At 50.1% G+C, this 12,783-nt stretch overlaps 1 protein-coding gene across 1 annotated transcript; it reads left to right on the top strand.

Annotated features, from left to right (window-relative positions):
- Positions 1-8,746: 8,746 nt before the first annotated feature.
- On the top strand, positions 8,747-12,142 carry RIPPLY1 (ripply transcriptional repressor 1). Its single transcript, XM_004590242.2, has 4 exons — positions 8,747-9,031; positions 9,885-9,960; positions 10,820-10,884; positions 11,368-12,142. Exons 1-4 carry the CDS (start codon positions 8,880-8,882, stop codon positions 11,711-11,713), a joined length of 639 nt encoding a protein of 212 aa, XP_004590299.2. The 5' UTR covers positions 8,747-8,879; the 3' UTR covers positions 11,714-12,142.
- Positions 12,143-12,783: the final 641 nt, after the last annotated feature.

Here is a 12,783-nt window from a genome sequence, read left to right as displayed (position 1 = left end):
TCAGTCGCAGCCCCATTGCCGAATCACCTTGAGAGGCTTGTAATGGCAACTGCAAAGCAGGCTGGCACCACTGCTGGAGAGCAGAACTCAGATGAGAGACTCAAGGTGGGAGGCAGATGTTAGCATGGCCTGGAGACTCCTGGTGGCTGGAACAGCTCCAGGGAAGACCTGGAAGGGAAAGGTGCAATTCATATTATGGAAAGAAAGAAGACCTTGCAGACTTAGGGAGCAAGTGGAAATTTTTGTCCCAGCTGCTCCACTTCCCATTCAGTTCCCTGCCTATGGCCAGGGAAAGCAGTGGAGGGTGGCTCAAGTCGTTGATACCCTGCATCTATATGGGAGACCTGGAAGAAGATCTTTGCAGCCATTTGGGGAATAGAACTGGCATATGTAAGATTCTCTCCTTGTCTCTCTTCTGTCTCTCTCTGTGTGTGTGTGTGTGTGTGTGTGTGTGTGTGTGTGTGTGTGTGTGTAATCTCCTCTAAACTTTGCCTCAAAAAAAAAAAACCTTAATTTTTTGTTAAATACTGCACACGAGTGTACCTGCAGTTTTCCATTTCACCCTGACTCCGTGAGGCCAGGGACTCTTACATCCAAAGGAAGGGGAGGTTCAGAGAGACTGAGCAATTTACTCAAGATCACCTGAAGGGCTAACCACCAGCTAGAAGAATCCCAGCCCAGGCCTGCTTCTAAAACCTCTGTACTGAATAGCCCCAGTATATGCACTTGGATTTCCATCTGAAATAAACTTGTAATTCAATTTTCAATGAATCTTTTGATGTACGTTTGTACACTCAGTAATGGAGAGGGTAGCAACAATCACCTTAATGATTATAGCCAATGTATACAGAGCCCTACAAACATGGTGGGTTTTTTAGCAAAAAATCTCACTACTATTTTATGCATCTTTACTGTAACCCTGTGAAGATCATTATTAGCTCCTACAGCCAAATCTCACTGCAAATCCACCTGTAGTTTTACTGTAGGAATGTGGGCCTTAGACGCTAAAGCTCCGAGCCACAGGGGCAGCCAAGCCAGTCTGTAGTTATCTGACCCTGAGTAAATCATTTAATTGCCCTGTGCCTCACTTCCCAGCTCTTCCCTACACAGGAGCAGTAACAGTGGTTGCCTCCTGGGCTGCTTGTATAGACCAGGGAGCCAGTCAAGTGCTTGACATAGTACACTGCATTTACTATGAAATAAATATCGACTGTTTTTGCTGTTGCTGTTAGTTCATTAGGAGCCCAGGAAGATGTCTGCCACTGCTCTGTCACTTACTGAGGCAGGATCACAAGATGCTAGGACTACAAAGACTGCACTATTGTGAGAATTGAGAGACTTGCAGATGCTAAGAGCTCAGGCCAGGCTGAGAAAGGAGGCTGTGTCTCCTCGGGGGAAAAAGGGCTAGAAGGACTGGCCACAGAGGCCAGGGCTGAAACTGGATGGACAGGATGGTGGAGAGGAGCAGAATGGATGAGAGTGAAGGGTAGGGGGAGGAGGAACTATCTGGGAGTGACCTTTCTAAGCCCCTTCCTTCCCTGCTTTGTTTTCCTAGGGCTCTGCAGTCCAAACGAAGAGCAAATGGGCAGCTGCGAGAGACTCTGCCAAGGGAGCCTGCACCACATGGGCCTCAGCCCTGGAGCTCAAATGGTGAACCAAGAGGCAGAGGGTGCAGGAGGAGAGCTGAGCTGGCAACAAACTGTTCCCTGGAGGAGCCTCCCTGTCCCAGGAACCCAAGGGGCTGGGGCCAAGAGCAGGCACATTTGGAACATTTGGACTTGAGGACAGAGGCCTCAGGCACCATTTGCTATTTTGGCTTTGGGGGCCAGAGCCTTAGGTGGGCAAATGAAAACGTCTCCTTTCCTAGTCCCTGCTAGCAGAGCCTGCCTTCCTTCCAGTCTCCACACGGGCACCCTTCTCAGGCCCTTTAGCCTTCCTTACCCATGACCTCACAGTCCCTGGCTTGACAGGCACAGGCTAGAGAACATGTTAGTGGAGCTTCCACTTGGCAATCAAGGCCCCCTGCGAAAGTTGCCTGCTGGCCTTGGCTCTCACCCTTCCCTGAACAGCCCACTCTCTTCGCCAGCCCTCATTGGCAGAACCAGGCGGGCTATGTAAGCGCGGTGGTTAAGAATACGGAGATCGAGTTCCAGTCCCAACCTCGTGACTTTTTAGCTCCGTGTCCTTGGACAAGTTCTTTAATCTCATTGATAAATGAAGCTTTTAATAGTATCTTTCTCATAGGGTTGTTTGTGAGACTTGAATCAATCCATGCAAACTGCTTAGAACAATGCCTGGCACATAAATGTTTAACGAATGTTCTCTACTCTCATTATCCACCTCTGTGCCAGTTTGCCCTGCCAGGATTGCATTTCCCCCTTCTCCCTGCCTCCTGAAACCCAGGCCAGCTCAACCTCCCTTTCCTCCATGAAGTCTTCCTGACATTATTCATTCTCTTGACCTATGTTACACTCCCAAGTGAGACCAGAAAGTGCTTTGCCAGCAAAGGAACGTGACATGAATAGCACTGACCCAGCGAACCACAGAACAGCATGTGCCCTAGCCCCCTTGGTGTGATCAAATGTCTCGCCTAGGACCTGCAGAAATACAGTTTACAGCATGGCCCAATACATTCACCTGCATTGCTTCATATGTGGACATAGTCAAACTAAAATAAAAGCTCCGCAGACTCACAAGGGTCCTAACCATGTGTGATTCGTTCCTACAGCCAGTCTTTACTTTGTTAAATGCTGATTTTTACCTGCTAAATTGATCCTAAGCACTGTCATTGGTTGTGACTCGAAGTTCAAAAACCACTACCTCAAGAGTGACCCTGTTACAATGATAAAGTAATTTTTAAAAGTTTTAATACAAGGAAAGAGTGGCCCTGAGTCCCTTCTCTGTGAGTAAGCCTATTTGGGGAGACATGAAGAGTTAGGGTAGGGAGTCTCTGAGCATTGGTGTGTGGTGGGCCTATGAAGGCAGAAAACTAGCAAAAGATTCATCTACCACACAAAGGACTTTGGGAATCACTGGGAGATTTTAAACAGAGGAAGACCACATTCGGTTCTATGTTTAAAAAAAAAGACAAGGCAGGAGGTGGTAGTGGGGTGGTGCAGTGGTGTTGTATTGTAAGCCTCCACACGCGGTGTGCTGGTATCTTATATGAGCAGTGTGGTTCCTGTCCTGGCTGTTCCAATTCAATTGAGCTCTCTGTTTATGGTTTGGGAAGGCCGTGGAGCATAGCCCAAAGCCTTGAGATACTGCACCCACGTGAAAGACCCAGAAGAAGCTCCTGGCTCCTGGCTTCAGAGTAGCCCAGCTCCAGGCATTGTATCCATTTGGGAAATGAACCAAATCAATTTGGAAAAATCTTTCTCTGTATGTGTCACCTCTTTTCTCTGAAACTCTTCCAAATTAAAAAAAAATCTTTTTTTTTTAAAGAAAGAATGAAAAGAAATAAAACGAATGAAGTAGCTGTAGGAAAATGGATTGGAAAGACCAAGGTCAAGGGCAGAGGAACATCTCAGGAAGCTGTTTCAGAGACGGCAGATGACATTATGGAGGGAAACCTAAGTGGGAGAGAATGGGGAAGGCAGAGGAGACTAGAATCCAGAGCCGTGGCTCCAGGGTTCAGCTTGAGTGACTGAGCCAATGCGAGGCTGCCTGCTGAAGCTGGTACACAGCAGGTTTGCAAAGGGGAAAAACAGTTGGGTTTGGGAATGAATTTGAGATATCTATGGAAAACTTGCAGGCCAGAAATATAACTTTGATTCTTTCATTCATTCCGCAATGCAGCACTCACACAGAGAAACTACATTTTGTTTTCCTAAGCAGGCATGTTAACCTCCCACCCACTATCACTATCATTGAGAAGAAGATAAAGCACATTTGCCTCTCCAAATAGGAGACAGTGAACTGAACACAGCATTTAGGTGACTGAACAACTCTCCCAGCTTTACTGTGCTCTGTGGAAAACTCCACGGTGCGTAAGCCAGACCTACAGACAGTCAGTTGAGAATTGCCAGTATAAGGAATGGGCAGCAGAAGAGAGATTGGCAGCAGGGACTGGGAGGGGTGGTCCCAGGGGCAGTGGAGCAATCAGCAGAGTGACCCTGGAGACTGGCAGGGAAAGGGGAGTTTCAGAAATGAGCACTTGGCCGACTGTGTCTTTTGTCACCCAGAGTTCTAAGAGGTCATCTGATTTGGCAATGCAGAGGTCATTGGTGAACCCTTTCATTGCAGTAATTGGGGCTGGGGTCAAGTTACACTTGGTTGAGGTGTCAATGGGAAGCACCAAGAAGTGGAGATCTAGGAGTGAGATCAACAAAGGTGAGGAAATATAGAGAAAGGGAGCAGGTGCCATATGCCATATGGGCACAGGTTCAAGTCCCGACTCCTCTACTTCCCACCCAGCTCCCTGCCTGTGGCATGGGAAAGCAGTAGAGGATGTCCCAAATCCCTGGGCCCTTGCACCTGTGTGGAAGACTCAGTAGAAGCTCCTGGCTTCAGATCAGCTTAGCTCCAGCTGTTTCAGCCATTTGGGGAAGTAAACCAGAAGGTGGAAGACCTCTGTCTTTCCTCTCTATAACTCTGGCTTTCAAATAAAAATAAATAAATCTGAGAGAGAAAAAGAGAAGAAGGAGAAAAAGAAGAAGAGGAAGGAGGAGGAGGGGGAGAAAGACAGCAACTTCGAGGGGTAAACAAAATTTTTAGAGGAAGAGTGAGTGGGGCAATAACAGATCATTTTATACATCTTATTTCATAATGAGAGAATTAGCTCATAATTAGAAAATTTGGATGCAAAGGGCCAGAGCTGGTGGACAGTGTGTTCCTGAAGGGAGAGCAGAACTTCTGGGGAAGGTCTGAAAGAGGAGGAGGGTGCATGACTCCATGGCCCAGACCGAGGGATTAGCCTTTAACCAAAGGGGCACTTTGTCCCCTGAGGAGGGAGGGCAGGAGGGGAAGGAAGTTAGCGCGGCAGGCCAGGATTTTTTTTTTTTGGAGGGGGTTGGGTAGAAGGGGATCAGAGGGTGTTGGTGAGGAGGGAGGCAGGGCACTGAGGTAATCCACACTTGAAGACCTATGTTTTCTCAAGGAAGTAAGAAGAGAGGTTGTTCGGAGCAGGGAGAGAGGCGGGTGAGAGACATGGTAGGGAACTGAAAGAAGTTTGGAATGTGACCCGGGGAGCTGCGGAGGCTGCAGCTGGAGCCTTCAACAAAGGGACCTTCTAAGGAGAGCTGAAGGCGACAGAACCCAGCCAGGGTTGAGAGAAGCAGTCTTCACCTGCAGGTTCTGTCTCCCACCATGAGCTGCAAGTACCTTCAGACAGGTTCCTCTGTCCAAATGGCCAGACCCCTCCCAGGAAGAGGAGGCTCCCAGGCCTCACTCAGAAAGGTCTAATAAAGCAATCACTGAGCAAAACCTAGACGTCTAATGCAATTAGGAGAAATAGGCACGAGATGTTCATTGCCCTGCTTCTGAGAAGTTCTCCATCTTGGTCATTCCAGATCTTTCCTGCTCTCCTGATGACCCGCTTGCTTCTGTTCCAAAAGTACATAGGAGAAGGGCTGGTGTCATGGCATATCAGGTTAATCCTCCACCTACATGCAGCACCAGCATCCCATATGGACACCTGCTTTTTTGTCTGCTTCCCCATCCAGCTCCCTGACTGTGGCCTGAGAAAGCAGCAGAGTATGGCCCAAGTGCTTGGAACCCTGCACCAATGTGAGAGACCCAAATAAAGTTCCTGGATTCTGGTTCCAGCCTGGCCAAACCCTGTCTGTTGCTTCCATTTGGGGAGTGAACCAGCAGACAGAGGATTTCTCTGCCTTTTCTCTTTGTAAATCTGATTCTCAATTAAAATAAAATAAATTTAAGTGAAAGAACGTGCAGAGAAGAATAACCAGGCTTCCACTTTGGCCCAACAACAGAAATTGTAGCTGCTAGGAAAGAACAGTAAGTGGCGCCATGGCTTAAGCAGGAGCAGGATCCAGTCCAAGAGCTCAGGAGACAGGCCCTGTAAAGTGGCTTTCAGGGAGACCCAAGGCCTGGAGCTCCGGGGAGGGAAGGGACTGGCCAGCTGCAGCACGAAAGAGTGCTGAAAGGACACCAGTTGAAAGTGGGATATAGCCATGGTGGCTGGTATGACTGAGTTCCTTTCCTTCTGTGTTCACACCTGTTTTCCAGAGGCCATGTAGAGTGGGACAAGGAGTCTTGTGCTTCCCTTGGCAGCTTGGTCCCCTCATCCCTGCCTCCTCCCCACACACACCTTCTCACTGTAGCAAATGATACCATAGAAACACAGGGCTCACTTCCCGAAGGCAAACAATATAGGAATACTCTGTGACTAATGGAAGCTGCAGCCACCCACAGGACCTCCCTGTCTCACCCACTCCCCCTCTTCAGGATCCAGGATCCAGCCCACACTTTGAACATCCAGGAACAGGGACAGGCACCCTGTTATAGCAGGCTACGCCTCTGCCTGTGGGACTAGCATCACAAATGGACACAAGTTCTAATTCTAGCTGTTCCACTTCTGATCCAGCTTCCTGCTTGTGGCCTGGGAAAGCAGTAGAGGACAGCCTAAGTCCTTGGGATCCTGGACCTGCATGGGAGACCCAGAGAATGCTCCTGGCTCTTGGCTTCAGAGTGGCTCAGCTCTAGTTGGCCGCAGCCATTTGGGGAGTGAACCCACAAATCAAAGAGCTCTGTCCTCTCTCCCCCCTCTCTCTGTAATTCTGCCTTCCAAATAAAAATAAAATATTTTTTAAAGAAGACACAGTATTCACCCCAATCCAAGGCAGCACCTGAGTTGGGTGGCAGCCAAGCCATCGGAAACTTGTCGTTTGATGGAACCAAAATGTGTCTCTGTGTAGCTTACACCCATGGGCCAGAGCATGCCTTTGGAAGCCACGCAGACCAAGTGGAATCTCACGGCAGCCCATCCCTCAGCTAACTTATGCTACTGACTGTCATATTCCATGACAATTCCCACCCATGGGACTTATAATTTCTGGATTTCTTTAAAAATTTTTTTTTTTGCATGTCTCCACTTTGAAAGCTCAGTTCAGTGTGTCACAGTTTGGAAGTATCAGGAAGCATCAAGAAGGAAGTGAAAATCTTCCCTTATTCACCTCTGTCCCAATGCCTGCAAATCTCCCCTCCCACCCAGTCCTTTGTCCTCTGCCTACTGAATATCCCAGACTTTTCTTCTCACCAAAATTCCCTAAGCCATGTTCTGGAACCTGATGGTCTGTGCTCCAGCAGCATCCTCATTGCTCCCCCCTCCTTCTTCTACTGTGCTAATCTTCATCTGAAATAGTGCAATTTGGCCATGATCGATTGAGCCAGCTTGTTCAAGTGAGGCATTTACTTTTATTTGCCAGCTTTTCTTTGCCACAAAGAACACAGTGAAGCCGGAGTCTGAAGAAGCAGAGTGCTTGCTGATGGGAGTTAAGCAAGAAAAAAAGAGGCCTTGAATCCCATCAGTCAGTGGATTTTAGCATCTGTTTGTTGTCTCATTTTCTGTGTGGAGAGTTGTTCATGATGGGAGGGGGAATGTCTGCTTCATATTTGGCTGCAAGGATTTATCCTAATTATGTGACTGTGGTCCTATTATTGAGCATTGAGGTTGTTTCTAATTTTTGACAATTACAAAGCAGGCTGGGCTAAACACCCAAGCAGCTAAATCCATGCCGGTGCCTGGACGCTGAGGTCACGAGGAATAGTTTCAAGCCTTCTAAAGCATAAGGCATTTGCCAATAGTTGTAACTGGAAACTTTTTGGCAAAGGCCCAGAAAGTTGGGCAAGGCCAAGGCCTTGTGCTGCAGCTTCTGGGCTGGCATGGGGTCAGGTGTCCATTACCCAGCCCCAGTCATAGAGTGTTCAGGCTGCCAGGTTCCTTTGTGATCACTAGCCCAGGACCCTCATCTCTCACACATGAGGGGCCAAAGACCCAGGATGCTCTATGAGCGGTTTTAGTGCCAGGCCCGACGCTGCCTCCTCCCTAAGCACCCTGGCTCTGGAATAGCAAGCTGAGCTGTGAGATCTGCACTCTGATCCCTGCTGGAGGCCCTGGGACATCCCACCTGCTCTCCTTTCCAATCACTGCTGCTGACACTGGTGGCATGGGGGCAGGGGTGGGGAGAGTCAGGCACTTCTGCAAATGTACTAGCCAGGGACTGCTGGGGGTGTGTGCAGTGGGCGCCAAAGAATATTTGCGGTCCACCCCACAGGCCATGAGGCCTCCATTAACCCAACAGCCCCTTCACCTGCCTTACTCCAATCTAGATGGTGTTGTGCTTAGTGACGGGGTCACTTGGCAACTTGCTCTGGGATCAAAATCAGAATCCCATGGGAGTTCCTCTCTCTTCTCACTGGGCACCTTAGCAAAGGCCTTGCTTTCCCAGGACCCGCTGCCTCTACCTTCTCGCAGTGGTTTTGATGCTGGCAAACTCCACCCTCCTACTGCCTTCCCCCTTGGTGCTTTGCAGTTGCGCGGGGCGAGGGGTAGGGGGATTCACACAAATGGTGTGCAATTTGTCCCTTCTGTGTTTGTCTTTCTGACTTGGAGGTAAAACTAACTCCTTACCAACCCCCCCAACTACTCACCCCCCCACACACACTGGTACCTTTGTTTATTCAACTGGGAGAGATTTTACACCCAGGAACCCAGCTCTCCCTCCTGGAGCACTTTCCCTAAATATTCAGCCTCCTCTCAAATCTTCCCCCACCCCGCCCCCTTGAACCCTTGCATTCACAGACTGATTCCTGCAGCCAGAGGCTTATATAAGAGGTCTCTTGGGAAAGACCAAAAGAGTGCAAACACCTCAAAGAAGTAGGAGAGCCCCCAGCCTGCCTTGCCTGGAGCTCTAAGGATGGACCCCATTGCGCCTGCTTGCACCACCCCTGTGCCAGCACTGTCTTTGTCCCTAGCTCCAGCAGCGTCAGCCCAAGTCTCCCAGACACTCCCTGGCCCATTAGGGCCTTCAGTCTTTTTGGCCTCTGGACAAGTACATGAGAGTGCAAGGTGAGTCCTTTGGCAGGATGAGGGATTTGGGAATTGGTGGGGGCGGGAGAGTGCTAGGAAATGGGGTGTGTCCCTGTGGTGGGTGAAAGGGAAAGGACAGTGGCCTCACAGTCTTTCCTGCATGTTCTTGCTGATCCCGCTGGGGTCTAGGGGTGGGGGCAGGAGGACCATGGACGTAGTGGAACTTGTCAAGGTTGAAGATCAAGGGGCTGCGCCTTCACATGGGCCAGGTTGCAGAGTGGGCTGAGGGGCACAGGAGAAATTACCGGGAAGCCTGGGCTCCACAACCCCTGGATTTTGAAGGTGTGAGAAAGGAAAGAGAACTCAGGGGTGCTGTCTTTTTTCCTGAGAGCACCAAAGAGTCCCATTTATTTGCTTTGCTCCTACCTTGGAAAATGTACCGACGCCGCAGTGGGCTCCTTTCCAGGGTGGTAGACCTTGAGCTCAATTTTGTGGAGCAGGACGTAGGGGCAATCTCTTCCACACACCCCTTCATGCACTCCTCCGAACAGTTAGCTTTCGTACAGTTAGCCTTCAAACGTTTGCTGAAACACCTACTGTATACCGGGCATTGTGCTAGGCGGGCACATGGAGAATACGGATATGATCAAAGTGTCACTGAGCTTTGAGAAGCCCAAATCACAAAACTGTGATAACAGAAATGATAACATTGTGGAACCCGAGAGGAGAGGAGGGGCATCTTCCCTGGCCCCAGCTCAGGAGCCTTAGCAAAGGCATCCAGGTACAGATGCCACTGGTGCCAGGCTCTTGGAAGGCCTCTTTTGTTTTCTCAAGGAACCCTCTGAGTTGCAGTTCCTGTCCTGCACTGTTTTATCTCTTCTCTTTGTCCTAGAGGGCTATGCCCATGGAGACCCTGGCTGGCCTCCACCAGCGAACCGGCAAAGCAGGTGAGGACGCCATTGCAGCAGGTAAGTCTGAGCCTCGATCATGCACGGTCACAGGTTCTTGCCCTTCCCAAAGCCACAGACCAGGGAGAAAGACCATGCATCTTTGCCAACATTCAACTCTCACGCCAGTTTTGGGAAGAGAACAGGCCTGAAGTTTCTCTGGCAAGTGGGAAAAATGAGCAGATGGAGGCCCCTGAGTTAGGGAAGGACAGAGGAGCAGGCCCCACAGCCAGTGTGTTGGTAGAGACCGTGCTTGCAGCGGTGCCTTGGCACCTTGCTGCCATCGCTATTACTTCAGTAGAACTCTGTCTCCTAGAAGGCCTCCAAACAGGTGTCAGAATTAAGGGTAAGGAAGAAAACAATCCCCAGGTCTCTGTTCACTGATTTTTCAACCACAACCAAGACAGACTCCACACGTTGGATCAGCGAGACCCTAGGGATGTTTGAAATCTCTTCTGGAACACCTGACCTGTGGGTTTCTGAACTTCGATGCTGATGAAGCCACTCATGCAACCCTGTACGTTTGGTTACATGTTGTTCCCCACCCCCTCCAAAGATTTATTTATTTTTATTGGAAAGGCATATTTACCAAGAGGTGAGAAAGATTTTTCATCTACTGGTTCACTGTCCAAACGGCCATAATGGCCAGAGCCGAGTCAATCTGAAGCAGGAACTACTTCTGTCTCCCCCATGGGTGCAGGGTCCCAAAGCTTTGGATCATCCTCTTCTACTTTCCCAGGCTATAACCAGGAAGCTAGATGGGAAATGCAACAGCTGGGACACAAACTGGTACCCATATGGGATCCCGGTGGCTTGAAAGGGGCGGATTAACCAATTGAGCCACTGTGTGAGGCCCACATGCTGCTTTTACTTTGGACAGGCTGCTGATGGGGCACCAGCTGCTGAGGTCACCAAGGCTGAATCTGGGTTCCATCACCCAGTCAGGTAAGCTTCTGGCCACAAACTCAATCCTTGGCACAGATCTAGGGACTCTCAAAATTCTCACAAAAGACCCACGAAGCGGGACAGGGGAGGTGTGGCTGTGTGATCCTGCTGTCACAGATGAGGACATTGATGCCCAGAGGTTCAAAGGGCTGGGCCAAAGTTGCCTCCGCGGGGCCAATTACCAACGGCCTGTAAGAATGAACCCCAATGGGCAGGTTAGTGAGTGAGGAGATAAGGGAAATGTGGTTGGAGAATTCTTGTCTAGAATCTTGTGAGGTGCGGGGCTGGTGGGTGGCGAGGGAGCTGGTCGAGTCAGTGCCACGGGGGAGGGAATATTACTGTTTGACAAAAATCCCTTTTTCTCTTTCCCTCTGACCCTATTATGGCTATTCAGAGGGGCTAGCTCCCTCCTTCGTGATCCCAAGGCCTCTCCATAGATGACAGCTGTCTAAGTTAGGGACCACATTTCTTCTCTGCCTGCAGGCTCTACTGGCCTAAATCTCGCTCCGTTGACTACCTGTACAGTGTGGGGGAGATTTTACTGAACAACTTCCCTATCCAGGCCACCATCAACCTGTATGAGGACTCAGACAGTCAAGAGGAAGAGGAGGAAGAGGAGGTGGAGGAAGATGACAAAGAAGAAGAGACAGAAAAGGCCTATGAAAAGGGGCAGGAAGGGTGTGGGAAGGTAGCCGGGTCCTCACCACCCAGAGCCACGGCTCATCTTGCTTCCCCTGCCGCTGACCTGTCCAAAGTGACACACCTTGCCAGTGAGAGTCTGATCAGGAGTTGGGATGCCTGGCCAGGTTCCCTGGGCCCCAAGGAATGAGTCTAGAGCCTCCAGTCACAGCTTTCCAGCTCTTTGACCTAGCTAGTGTAGGAGTCCAGGACTTTCATATCTGCTTGTCTGGGCTGTTATGTTGCCAGTGAGAGGGCCCCAGGAACTCTTGTGGGAGGAAAGCCAGCTTCCTGCAGCCCCAGGCAGAGAGAGAGCAGGACAGGGAGTGGTGTCCTTGGAGAGGCGCGCAGCCCCTTTGACTCCCTGGCCCTCCTACATAGGCCATGCAGTTCCATCTCCTCCCCCAGAAAGCCAGATCCGGCTTCAATTCCAGGAATATGAACAGCAGATCCAAGCTGGGGGGAGAGGGGGAGGGGGAGCTTTCTGGTGGGTTTTCACAAAGGGAAAGGGGGGCTTAGAGAGTGGTTTGCTCTGAAGATCCTCTCCCCCAAAGTTGCCTGCTCGCCACTCAAGTGTGTGGATCGGCGCGAGATGAAGCAGGAGCAAAATAAACTGCATGATGTTTGCCTTTTCTTGGAACTGTGCTGATTTCTTAGCTGAACTCTACCCGTGTGGTGAAGCTGTGGGCAGAGGGTCAGAGAGACCAGCTCGAGGCCAGTCCATTGCTCTACCTGTGGTCACTTGACAGATTTTTTTTTTATTCTCCTATCCCCATAGGGTGAAGGGTTTAGGACCCATCATGGGGCCCAGACTTCTCCATAAAAAATCAGGCTTGATTGAGCTTGAAAAACAGCTTAGTAAGGAATGCCGAGGACACCAAAAGGTAGCTTGAGTCTCCCAAGGAAGGATGTGAGGTTAGCGGCAAGTCTTTTTCTTTAGACTCACCTCTTATCACCTGAAACTTAGAGCACCTGCGCAGTAGGCTAAGTTTCTGCCTGTAGTAGTGCCAGCATCCCATATGGGGACCAGTTCCAGTCCCAGCTGCTCCACTTCAGCTTCACCTCCCTGCCTATGGTTTGGGAAACAGTAGGGGATGGCTCAAGTCCTTTGAGTCCCCTACACCCACATGGGAGACCCAGAGGAAACTTCTGGCTCCCAACTTCGGATTGGCCCATCTCTGGCCATTGCCACCATTTGGGGAGTGAACCAGTAGACAGGAA

Source organism: Ochotona princeps, chromosome X (assembly GCF_030435755.1).
Source record: "Ochotona princeps isolate mOchPri1 chromosome X, mOchPri1.hap1, whole genome shotgun sequence".
In the NCBI taxonomy this organism is placed as follows: domain Eukaryota; kingdom Metazoa; phylum Chordata; class Mammalia; order Lagomorpha; family Ochotonidae; genus Ochotona; species Ochotona princeps.
This window is presented reverse-complemented; position numbering and strand designations above follow the sequence as displayed.